The 12,895-nt window shown below is 50.7% G+C and overlaps 1 protein-coding gene across 1 annotated transcript in view; it reads right to left on the bottom strand.

Annotated features, from left to right (window-relative positions):
- LOXL2 (lysyl oxidase like 2) overlaps nt 1-12,895 on the bottom strand; it is a 67,405-nt gene that overhangs the window by 31,328 nt on the left and 23,182 nt on the right. Inside the window, exon 4 of the mRNA XM_036396754.2 lies at nt 107-318. Coding sequence (XP_036252647.1) covers nt 107-318 — 212 coding nt within the window. The remainder of the gene's footprint in view (nt 1-106; nt 319-12,895) is intronic.

The following is a 12,895-nucleotide window of genomic DNA, read 5'->3' as shown; positions in this document are numbered from 1 at the left end:
TCCTCCAACAGGGTCCCGGGTGCCACCTGCCAATCTGCCTCGGGAACAAGGCCCCGAGTGTTCCAAGGAATGGCTGTGGCTCCACCCAGCCCAGCCCTGCCCTTACTTGTAGACGTTGGTGTTGTATTTCCTCTCGCTGGGGAAGCCGAACATCCCGCAGACCACCCGGGAATTCTTCATGGTCCAGTGCCTGTCACAGATCTGCTTCCAGGTGCCCTCGTCCTTCACCTCCACGTAGCCCTCGGTGACAGGGACCCGCTTGCGGTAGGTGGCCAGGATGGCGCGGATCCGGATGTCCTCCACCTGGATGTTCATGTTCTGTGGGTGGAAAATACACGGGAATGATGCTGGATTGGTGTGGTGGTGTTTGAGGGTGCCCAGGACAAGGGAAGAGATGAGAATCTTCACTCCATGTTTTGTTGCGGTGTGATTTCAGGGTTTACCCCAGAACCTCGGGTCCCTCCCTGATAATTCCCTGCCAGGTGTGTCAGTCACCTCTCCTTCCCCTCCCAGCACTGTCTGTCTGTCCTGGCATTCCAGAAGGGCCTCGAGTGATTGGGCAGATCCAAAGGATGCCCTCTACCCCTGGGGGGCCCTGGGCCATCCAGGTGTCCTTTGTCCCTTTGTCCCTCCCCTCCTGTCCCTGCTTGGTGGCTCCCTGCCCCTTCCCTGCCCCTCTCCCCGGGGTTCAAAGGAGCAGCAGCCACGGGCTCAGGGAGTTCTGTGGGAGCTGGTGCTGCATTCAGAGGCCTGAGGGCCAGAATAAAGCTCTGGATCCAAAGCCTCCATCAGAACCGACTCCTTTCCTTCACCATGGCCTGAAAGCTTCTCCACAGAGGGAAACCTGAGGAGCAGCCCCTGTTATGGGGGGAAGCTCCATCCCAGCAGCACCAGAGCTCCTGCAGGCCTGGACTTGTCTGCAGGGCCCAGCTGCAGCACCCAGGCAGGAAAGAGTGTCTGTGGGGTGAAACACCACACACCCAGGCAGCCAAAAGTGTCTGTGGGGTGAAACACCACACACCCAGGCAGGCAAAAGTGTCTGTGGGGTGAAACACCACACACCCAGGCAGCCAAAAGTGTCTGTGGGGTGAAACACCACACACCCAGGCAGCCCAAAGTGTCTGTGGGGTGAAACACCACACACCCAGGCAGCCCAAAGTGTCTGTGGGGTGAAACACCACACACCCAGCAGCCCAAAGTGTCTGTGGGGTGAAACACCACACACCCAGCAGCCCAAAGTGTCTGTGGGGTGAAACACCACACACCCAGGCAGGCAAAAGTGTCTGTGGGGTGAAACACCACACACCCAGGCAGCCCAAAGTGTCTGTGGGGTGAAACACCACACACCCAGGCAGGCAAAGGTGTCTGTGGGGTGAAACACCACAGTGCTGCTGTTTGGTTCAGCACCAAGGGCCACACAAGCCAAGGTACATCCTGTCTGGCTGTATTGGTAATTATTCCAGTAAAGTTTCAGAAGGTTGGTTTATTATTTTATGATATATATTATATTAAAAGAAAAATATATACTCAAACTATATTAAAGAAAGAGCAAGGAGACATCAGAAGGCTATAAAGGAATGAATAGTAAAATCTTGTGACTGACTAGAGAGTCTGACACAGCTGGCTGTCATCGGCTATTAATTAAAAACAATTCACATGCAACCAATCAAAGATGCACCTGTTGGTAAGCAACCTCCAGACCACATTCCAAGCAATCAGATAATTATTGTTTACATTCCATTTCTGAGGCCTCTCAGCTTCTCAGGAGAAAATTCCTAGCAAAAGGATTTTCATAAAATATGTCAGTGACAGGTTGGAGGGAAATGGGCTGTGAGCTTCCAGGTGAGATCACAACCCAATCGTGGTCAAGTTCTGTGGGTGGAAAATAAATGAGAGTGATGCTGGGTTGTAGGGAAATGGGTTTTGGAAATTCCAGGTGGGGGCCCAGACCTGCTGTGGTCAGGTAGGGCAGAAGGATGAGATGTTGAGGAAGGGACAGGGCAGGGAGGCAGAGGAGTGACAGGAAAACAGAGATTCGGACTTCCAGAGGGCAGAGGTAGATGGATATTTGGAATAAATTCTTCCCTGTGAGGGGCTGGGATGGAATTCCCAGAGAAGCTGTGGCTGCCCCATCCCTGGAAGTGTCCAAGGCCAGGTTGGAGCAACCTGGGATAGTGGAAGGTGTCCCTGCTAATTGCAGGGATGGAATGAGCTGATTTTTAAGCTCCCTTCCAACCCAAACCTTTCTGGGGTTTTATGAAACAAACCTTTCCACCTTGTGTAAATCCATCCTCTGGAAGAAGATTCTTTTTCTCATTAAAAAAAAAAAAAAAAAAGCAAACTCTAATTTATTTTGTAAGTAGCCTTATAACAAACCTGCTTTGTCACTTTGATTCCAAGGGCTGTTTTCACCTTAATTAAGCCCCTGGTCCTGTGGACATTAACCAAGCTCAGCTTTGTTAGGGCCAGCCGTACTCACAGAATCATTCCGGGTGCAGGGAGGTGGGAGCCCTGGCAAGGGAAGGACTTTGGGGTTTTCATCCAAAGCCATGATTGCATGTGGAATCTGGGATTCCAATGTGCTGACAGCAGCGTTTCTCTGGCTCCTCCTCCACAGCCTGGGACAGCCAGTGAGTCATGGAAGGCGAATGGATTTCACATATGGCACCTACCTGTGAGGACACAGAGCAGCCCTGCAGAGCCCCAGGGGCAAATCCTGGCTGGAGGGGGCAAATCCAGGCTGGGAAAGATCTCTGAGGGCAAAAACCAGACCTGCAGAGCCCCAGGGGCAAATCTGGGCTGGGAAAGATTCCTGAGGGCACCAACCAGCCCTGCAGAACTCCAGGGGCAAATCCTGGCTGGAAAATACCTGGGAGGGCAAAAACCAGCCCTGCAGGACTCCAGGGGCAAATGCAGGCTGGAACAGATTCCTGAGGGCACCAACCAGCCCTGCAGAGCCCCAGGGGCAAATCCTGGCTGAAGGGGAAAAATCTTGGCTGGGAAATATCCCTGAGGGCACCAACCAGCCCTGCAGAACTCCAGGGGCAAATCAAGGTTGGGAAAGTTCCCTGAGGTTACAAACCAACCCTGCAGGGCCCCAGGGGAAAAGATCCAGGCTGTAAAAGATCCCTGAGGGCAAAAATCAGCCCTGCAGAGCCACAGAAGCAAATCCTGTCTGGGAAATATCCCTGAGGGCAAAAACCAGACCTGAAGAGCCACAGAGGCAAAATCCTGGCTGGAAAATACCTGTGAGGGCACAAAGCAGCCCTGCAGGACTCCAGGGGCAAATCCTGGCTGGAAAATATCCCTGAAGGCAAAAATCAGCCCTGCAGGGCCCCATGGGCAAATCCTCACTGAATGGGACAAGTGCTGGATGGAAAATATCCCTGAGGGCACAAACCAACCCTGCAGGGCCCCAGGGCAAAATCCTGACTGGAAAAGATTCCTGAGGGCAAAACCAGCCCTGCAGAACCACAGAAGGAAATGCTGGCTGGAAAATACCTGTGAGGGCACAAAGCAGCCCTGCAGGGCCCTAGGGGCAAATCCTGGCTGGAAAATATTCCTGAGGGCACAGACCAGACCTGCAGTGCCCCAGGGGCAAATCCTGGATGGAAAAGTTTCCTGAGGGTACAAACCAGCCCTGCAGGGGCAAATCCTGGTTGGAGGGGGCAAATCCTGGCTGGGAAATATCCCCGAGGGCAAAAACCAGACCTGCAGAACCCTAGAGGCGAATCCTGTCTGGAGAAGATCATTGAGGGCAAAAACCAGACCTGCAGGGCCTCAGGAGCAACTCCTGGCTGGAAAATATCCCTTAAGGGCACAAAGCAGACCTGCAGGGCCTCAGGAGCAACTCCTGGCTGGAAAATATCCCTGAAGGCAAAAATCAGTGCTGCAGGGCCCCATGGGCAAATCCTGTCTGGAAGGGGCAAATTCAGGCTGGGAAAGATCCCTAAGGGCACAAAGCAGCCCTGCAGGGCCTCAGGAGCAAATCCTGGCTGGAAAATACCTGTGAGGGCACAAAACAGCCCTGCAGGTCTCCATGGGCAAGTGCTGTCTGGAAAATACCCAGGAGGGCAAAGGGTAGCCCTGAAGAACCTGAGGGGCAAGTCCTGGCTGGAAAATATCTCTGAAGGCAAAAACCAGACCTGCAGAACCCCAGGGGCAAATCCTGGCTAGAAAAGATCCCTCAGGGTACAAAGCAGGGCCTCAGGAGCAACTCCTGGCTGGAAAATATCCCTGAAGGCAAAAAGCAACCCTGCAGGTCTTCAGAGGCAAATCCTGTATGGAAAAGATCCCTGAGGGCAAAAATCAGACCTGAAGGGCCTCAGGGGAAAATCTTGGCTGGAAAGACTTGTGAGGGCACAAAGCAGCCCTGCAGGACCCCAGGAGCAAATCCTGGCCGGAAAATATCCCTGAGGGCACAAAGCAGCCCTGCTGGACCCCAGGGGCAAGTCCTGGGTGAAAGGGGCAAATCCAGGCTGGAAAAGATCCCTGAGGGCAAATCCTGGCTGGAGGGGGAAAATCCTGGCTGGAAAATACCCACGAGGGCACAAAGCAGCCCTGCAGAGCCACAGAGGCGAGTTCTGGCTGGAAAAGGTCCTCTGTGGCAAGCGGTTACAAAAGAGCTTCTGAAAAATGGATAAATTCCCTTCCAGGAGCCCTTTCCTTGTCAAATATGTGCAAACCCACGTGGTCCAGCTCAGGGTTACATCAGAACTGAGGAATCCTCGGATTCAGCCACTTGGAAAAGAAAAATTGCCCAGAGCTTTAAAGGGCCACGGGCCTCTGGTCAGGGCTCGCAGGAGATCAGAGCAGGACCTGCTGGGTCCTGCAGATTCCATGGCTCAGCCATTCTCCAGATGCTTCCACCGGTGCTGATACAACAAACAGAGCCCAGGGAAGGGCAAAGAAAGAGGAAATGGGTCAGGGAGTGGGGCAAGGGGCAAGGAATGGGGTTGGCATCTCCTCCTCATCCTCAGCTCTGCCCACACCACCTTGGACAACTCATTTAAGGCTTCCCCCTTCCTTTTCCTTATCCCCCCCCACCTTTCTGTCTTTTATTTGTCTACATTTACCACCCAGTTTTGCAAATCACTGATTCCCCCTCTCCCCCTCAGCTACAAGAATTCACTTCTCCAAAATCTGAGCTGGAACATCCCTCAACCCCTGGAAAACAGGATTTATCCAAAAGTGCTACTCACATAGAGTTCATAGGCTGGGCTCCAGTTTTGAAAACTCTTGTAGCCCTCAAGAATTAAAAATAACCCCTGTGATACCTAAATTTGTTACATCTGAGGTAATTTCAGGTATTCCAAGGGTCTGATGTAAGAGGGGATTTGAAACCTCTCCAGTGGAGCCTGAGAAATCCATTTGCAGCAGGAAGTTTCTCCTGAGCTTGGCAGTTTCTCCTGAGCTTGGCAACTTCTCCTAAAATCTTGCAGAGGTTTTGACTACGTGCTGTCAGGAAGGTATCGGAGCCTCAGGGCATTCCAGGCCTCCCCAGGCTGCTTTCCAAACCCTGCAACTCGTTTCTCCCTGGTGCAGTTTAGGAAATGTTTCCAGCTTTTGCCTTGATGGAGAAATTGTGTTTACCCAGGGCTGTCAGAGGGAACTTTGTTCCACTGCTTCCCTTACCCTGCCTCGTTTTCTTCACCAGGAAAAAAGTAATCGAAGCCTTAAATCCGCTTGGAAGCAGCTCTGGGTGCTGAAGATCTCCAAGTGTTTTTAATAAAAGCCTTTTAAAGGGATTAACCCAAAGGCCAGGGAACCAACACTTCAAACTGTGCTGGAAAAGCACCTGGGAAAAGATGGGAAACAGGAGGAAATTTGCACTGGCAGCTGGGAAAGTGGGAGAGGGAGTTTTCCATCTGTGATTGTGGGATTTTTCCATCCTGTAGGAAGCCCTGGATAGGTCTGAGACCCACAGTTAGGTGAGGATCAGCTCTGCTGCACATTAAAGTGGCAGAAAGGGATATTTTCCTTCTCGACCTGGCATCAGCAATGTGCTAAAGCCCACACATGGTTTTCAAAAGGGACAGCCCTGTCCCTTTTCCTTGGATTTAGACCAGCTGGAGGCCACAGCCAGTCCTTGGAAGGAGTTCACGCCCAGGGGTGCTGCCCCAGGTGCTGAGTTTGGTGTTTTTGTGAGGAAGCTGCTCCACAGCTCAGCTCTCTTGAGTCCTGGGCCATTCCAGATGTTGAACATCTGCCTGGTGCTTCCCAGGATCAGCATTCCCAAGTTCCACCTCTTTCTCATCATTGAACATCCCTGCTCCTGCTGCTGGGCCATCTCAGGGAATGTCAGCCAGGTGGGAAACCTGGAAAAGCCCCAAGGCAAACAGAGGAGTCAAAGGACTCGATCTTGGAGGTCTTTTCCAGCCTTAGGGATTCCTAGGAGGGAGCAGCAATTCCCAAACTCATTCTGTGCAAGAATCAGGTTTAGAGAGAGCAAACTGCTTCTTCAAAGGCCAAAAAAACCAGGGAATCCTGTCCAGGATCCTGAGGATTCCACTCCATCCTCCTCCTGAGGAACCCCCTGCAGCGGGAACACAACAGAACCCCTAAAGGAGCCACGTTCCCATCAAGAATATTTGGGTTTTCTTCTTCTGATCCAACAGATTTGGGATTTCCCTTTCCTTCCCACTCCTCCAGGCAGGCAGGAGCTCTGTTCCCAAATCCCAACGCATCCAGCCTGTCCCTGGCAGCTGCCAGAGGCTGAGGGGAGAGCACTGAGCAGGGTAACAGGGAACAATCCTTCCCTGCTGCGTTCCTGCACCTTCCAGGCACCTCCACCTCACGGATTTTCCAAGGCAGAGGGTGGATTTTAATATTCCAAAGCCTGGATGGATCTGGGAATGCCTAGCTGGGATTGATGGTATCAGAGCATCCCGCAGAGAAAGAAAAGAGCCCACTGAGGCTGAGAAGGAGAAAAGTCACAATGATGTAAAAAAACCCCAAAAACCTTTTAAAAATGGGAAGCTTGGGAATGCTGGCAGATACTTTGGGATTCGCCTGTTATTTTTACAATTATTCATGCAGCTTAACAAATCAAAAGAAGTTGTTCCAGCTGCTTCCAGAAGAGCTCTGAGCACAGCAGGAGTGGGCTATCCATGACTCCAGAACTCGAGATCCCTGTATTTCCCACTCCAGGACTCAAAATCCCTGTATTACACATTCCAGGACTCAAGATCCCTGTGTTACACTGTATTAAGATCCCTGTATTCTCACTCCAGAACTTGAGATCCTGAAATCTCCTACTCCAGCACTTGAGTATTTCCCACTTCAGCACTAGAGATCCCTGTATTTCCCACTCCAGCATTTAGAAATCCTTGTATTTCCCACTCCAGGCTCAAGATCCCTGTATTTCCCACTCCAGCACTAGAGATCCCTGTATTTCCCACTCCAGCATTTAAAACCCCTGTATTTCCCACTCCAGCATTTAAAAATCCCTGTATTTCCCACTCCAGGCTCAAGATCCCTGTATTTCCCACTCCAGCATTTAAAATCCCTGTATTTCCCATTCCAGCACTAGAGATCCCTGTATTTCCCACTCCAGCATTTAGAAATCCTTGTATTTCCCACTCCAGCATTTAAAATCCCTGTATTTCCCACTCCAGGCTCAAGATCCCTGTATTTCCCACTCCAGCACTTGAGATCTCAGAATTTTCCACTCCAGGATTTCCAAGTCCTAGATTTCCCCCTTCCAGGCTGGGCATTTGGACATTTCTTCCCCCCTGACTGACTGGGCTGGCTCCTTGTTGGGTTTTTTTTACAGCAGTGAAAAGCAAGGTGTAAATGGAAATTTGGGAAAACATTCCTGAGTCCAATGTGCCACCTCAGGCTCTGGACAAAGCTCTCCCATCTCATCCCTCTCCCCCAGAGATGCTGACTCAGACACGAAAAGAAATCCTGCTCCAACCTGGGATTCTGTTTAGTGCATCCAACCCTTTTGTCATCATTTTTCTTTTGGCCTGTGTTTGCCAAGGAGGACAAAAAAATGAGCAAAGTAGCGAAAAATGAGGCAACATTTCATTCCTGGAGGGAATCCATCTTCTGATAGCTCCAACAGGCCACAGTGACATTTTTAGGGTCTGTCTGAGAGCAAAACCAACCCCAGTCCCATCTCCTTTTCCCTCCCAGAGCTGGTTTAGAGCTCTGGAGCTCAGGAAACTTTGTCTGGGAGCAAAACCAACCCAAACCCCGTCCCCTTTTCCCTCCCAGGGCTGGTTTAGAGCAGGGAATTTTGGAATTTTGTATGGGAACAAAACCAACCCCAGTCCTGTCCCCTTTTCCCTCCCAGGGCTGGTTTAGAGCAGGAAATTTTTGATGGAGCAACTCAAGGGTTTGCTCAGCTCTGAACAAAGAGCAAAACCTCAGAGAGGAATTCAAGCCACTGCAGAGCCCGGCTTTGTATTGGAAAATTCAAGAACAAAGGATCAGAATAAGCACACTGAGGGCTCTCCATGAGAAAGGGCTGCCAGGAGCTTTTGTCCCAATAATTTTTTGGGGGTTGGAATGGTTTCCTTCGGCTGCAGAGGTTTTGTTACACCAATAATGCAAATGCAGGCAGAAATGGTTTATCCTCCAACAGCAGCCGGGCTGATGGTGAAAACAGATCCCAGAGAAAAACTGGGAGCAAACAACACCTAATGGATAAAGCAGATTCCTAAAATCCCCCTCTCTGTGCTCCTTGGACACGTGTAGAGTGATCCCACCACAAGGAAAACTCTGGGATCGAGAGAAAGCTGAACCCTAAACCATGGAGGGAGGCAAAGATGTGATGGAGAGGGATTTGGGAAAGGGAGGGAGGAACAGGATGGGGGAAATGGTTTGGAATAGAAAGAGGGCAGGGAGAGGATGGGAGGTTGGGAAGGAAAGGGCTGGGATGGAACTCCCAGAGCAGCTGGGGCTGCCCTGGATCCCTGGAAGTGCCCAAGGAGAGGTTGGAGCACCCTGGGACAGTGGGAGGGGTCCCTGATTTAAGCTCCCTTCCCAATCAAACTATTCCAGGATTCCACGATCTCAGCTGGGACTTCCAGCGTCCTACAACACAAATCAGTAAAAAATGAGGGAAAAACGTGTGAAACTCTTCCATGCTGGGCCGTGTTTCCCTCTGTCCCATCCTTTCCTTGCCAGGAGCCACGTCCAGGGCCCCAGAACTGCTCCTCCCCAGTGGGACACAAAAGCCCTGGCAGAGGCTCCGGCTCCGTTACGAAACCAGGGACTCGCAGCCGGGGCCAGCCCAGGGACAAGGGTTTGTTTTGAGCCCTCACAAAAGGATTCCTGGCTTGGAAAAGTTTTCACATGAGCCTCGACTGCTTTTGTTTCCACCCTCTGAACCAAACGCTTCCCCATGGCTCCGGATCCCACGGCAAAATCCCACCCAGCTTTGGGAACGCTCCCTGTGCCATTTGCCACGTGCTTTGTGCTGGTGGCTGATGCCCAGCACGGGCTTTTGGGGCCTTCTCCATGCCCAAACCCAGCTGTTCCCTCTCCTTTTGGAGGGCCCTGAGGATGCTCAGGAATCAGTCCAGGAGAGGATCCTGTTCCTAGAAATCCCAGGCTCAGACGCTGCCCTGGTGCTGAATCACCCTGGAGTTTGGATTTCTCTCTGCTCTGTCCTTGGATTTTTTCATTTCCATTTTCATTCCTCTCTTGCTTTAAGAGCTCCATGATCCACTCAAACTCCTCTTTCCTTCCCTGAGCCTGACCTATTCCACTGCCCCTTAAATAAAACCTATATAAACAGGTTTTAATAATATAATAATAGTGAAATCCTTTTTCACTCCCAGCTGAGCTCCAGGATTTCTCAGCTTCCAAACATCAGGAATTAAGGCTGAAACTTCAACAAGAAATTGGGGGTTTTTTTTCCCCAATCCACAACACAACACAAAATTCTTTCCACAGGCTTGGTCCATCATAAAAACCTTCACTTCCACTAAAACCTCAGCCACCAGAGGAAAAATACTCTTTTTCCTTCACATCCATCGGAATGGGTGGAATCTGTTTGGGTTTAAACATCTGGTGCTGAGCCTCTGAGTCACCCCAAGGTCCTGGCTGTTAAATAAACACAGGAGGATGGGACAAAGCTGGGGGACAGCAGTGCCCGGGGACAGAGCTGGGCTGGGGCTGCACAAAAGGGTGAAGGAGCAGAGTTTGAGCCAGGCTTAGGGGCCAGGAGCAAACCCAGCGCGGGTTTGGGCTGCCAAAAGCCTGGCTGAGCTCAGAAAGGCTCCGTGGAGCCCAGGCAGAGCGAGGGGACAGCCCTGGGAATGGCTGGGGACACCAGGGAGGGGACAGGGCAGGAGCAGGGGGGCCTGGAGGGGCTTTGGCCCAGGCAGGCTCAGCTTAGGGCAGGCTCAGCTTAGGGAGGACACGGCTCTGTCCTGGCAGCCCCAGGGCTGGGGGGCTCCTGATGGGCAAAGCTTTGTCATTCCCTGTGTCCTTCCTGCTGAGCTGCCTGAAGTGTTTGGATCAGGCACTGAAAGCTGGGAAAATTTATTGCCAAGACACAACAAGGTCAGGAACAGAGAATTAATGACATTAAATCTGTGCAAAAGACCTCCAAGCTCATTAAGCCCAACCTCTGACCAATCAGCACCTTCTCACCCAGACCACCCCACTCTGTCCTTAGGAGAAGTTCAATATTTGAACAGAAAAATGATCTTTAAAGGCCTTTCCAACACAAATCCTTCCATGAGTCCCTGATTCCAGCACCCTGACCTGCCACAAAGGAGCCACTGAGGCAAATGATCACACTCACACAGCACTAAAACATAGTGGATTACCCCAAAATCAGGTTAATTCACATTTTCCTGAGGTGAGGAGATGCTGAAGACCCTCCCAGACACACAAAGCAGCAGAATTTTGCTGCACTTGGGCTTTGGTTTGGAGGATTAAACGTTTACAGCAAAGGGAAACTCAAACCCTGTTGTCACAACAAACAAGCAAATAAAACTTTTCTAATTAAACACTGAAGGCTGCAGCAGACACAGATGGGCTGGGGGTGACCTGTGTGACAAATCCCCACAGTGGGGACAGAGATTCCACCAATTTTCATGGCAAAAAGCTGGAAAAAGAAGTTGTACAAAAAGCTGTAATAATCTAAAAATGTAAATGGCAGAGGTTGCCATTCCCTTTTTTGTTGTAGAATAATTTTCCTCTGAGGACAGGGCTTCAGGTGCTTCAATCTCAGTGGTACTGAGTGAAAAAGAGAATTGAAACTCTTGCACCTTTTTTACTGTTTTGAGAAGGAAAATATGCAGATTGTTTCCAGGTCTTCTACAGTATTTTCTTTAATTAAATATTTAATTAAATTAATTAAATACTTAATTAAATACTGTCTTCTACAGTATTTTCTTTAATTAACTATTCTGAAGGTGTCATTGTTGAGTAGTGCGAGGGGCAGGGAGTTGGACTCGATGATCCTTAGGGTTCCTCCCAACTAGAGATATTCTAAAAGGGGCAGATTTACCTGGGGACAAGGCACAAACTTCTCCCCCTCCCCTCCCTGTCCCCCAGCTCAGTCTGGCCTCACACAGAGCCTGGTTTGGCTGCAAACCCCTGAGCAGGACCCGGCAGAGCCTTTTCCCACTGATTAAAACCCCGGAATTAACCAGGATCATGGGATGTGGAAGGGACCTTAACCCCATCTCATCCCACCCTGGGACACCTCCCACCACTCCAGGCTGCTCCAAACCCCATCCAGCCCAGCCCTGGACACTTCCAGCCATGGCTGAGCCCCCTTTTAACCCAGCACAACCAAAGCCTTTGAGCCACTGGGCTTTGAAGGGAGATTTTTCTGCCTCACAAGTACCCAGAGGGGAAGTGAAGGCCAGAAATAGCAGCCAGACCTGTCTGGCCACCGTCTGGCCAAAGCCCTGGGCTGGCCTCAGGTACCAGAGCTATTTGGGAGCTGCAGAAATTCGATATATTTAGAGCCTGGCCTATTTGAAGGCTGTGTGGGCGCACACAGAGGAAGGAGGTGGACAGCAAATATTTTGTTCAGGATGTTTTGGGGCGGGCATTAAATAAAATCCCTCTGGTGCATTGATTTAAGGAATATATTAAGGTAGGAATCAGCCACTGTGGCCTTGAAATGGCTGGAAAAGGCAGGAAAGCAGCTGCAGGTGGGTCTGGAATGAGCTGGGATAACACAGAGTGACTGCAGGCACTGTTGGAAAAGCAGGGATGGTGCTCCCAGCTCAGGGAACACACAGGGAATTTGGATTTCAGAGCTCCTGACACCCAGCAGCTCCATCACCCTCCCAGAAATCCTCTAAAATCTGCAGTGGAAGTGGAAAACAGCAAAAAAGGGGAATTTTAACACGGGAGGGATGGAATCCTGGTGTTGCCAGAAGGATTAACCCCTTCCTGCCTGTCTCCCTCCTCCTTATCACAACTCTCCCACCATTCGCCCTCCCCTGAAACGCTTCAGGGTTTGGGTTGAAAAGGCCTTTAAAGATCATTTTTCTGTTCAAATATTGAACTTCTTCTAAGGACAGAGTGGGATGGTCTGGGTGAGAAGGTGCTGATTAGTCAGAGGTTGGGCTTAATGAGCTTGGAGGCCTTTTGCACAGATTTAATGTAATGAATTCTGTGTTCCTGACCTTGTTGTGTCTTGGCAATACATTTTCCCAGCTTTCAGAGGTCAAGCACTGCCCCTTCCCAGCAGGAAAAGGATGGAAGAGCTCAGGGATGGGAAGAAGTGTGACATAACCCTCCAAACACGAGCTGTGATGGGAAGGGAATCTGTCTGAGCACATCCATATGGAATGGCTGGGTGATTTATGGCCATGGAAAATCTCATCCTCTCCCACTTATCCGCAGCTTTTCCAAACTGGGAAGCAGAGCTGAGCCGGTGTCCAATGAAAATGAGCTCGGCTCAGGGGTTATC

The sequence above is a fragment of the Molothrus ater genome, chromosome 28 (genome assembly GCF_012460135.2).
Source record: "Molothrus ater isolate BHLD 08-10-18 breed brown headed cowbird chromosome 28, BPBGC_Mater_1.1, whole genome shotgun sequence".
Taxonomy (NCBI): domain Eukaryota; kingdom Metazoa; phylum Chordata; class Aves; order Passeriformes; family Icteridae; genus Molothrus; species Molothrus ater.
The sequence above is the reverse complement of the archived record's forward strand: the minus strand, read 5'-3'. Positions and strand labels throughout refer to the sequence as shown.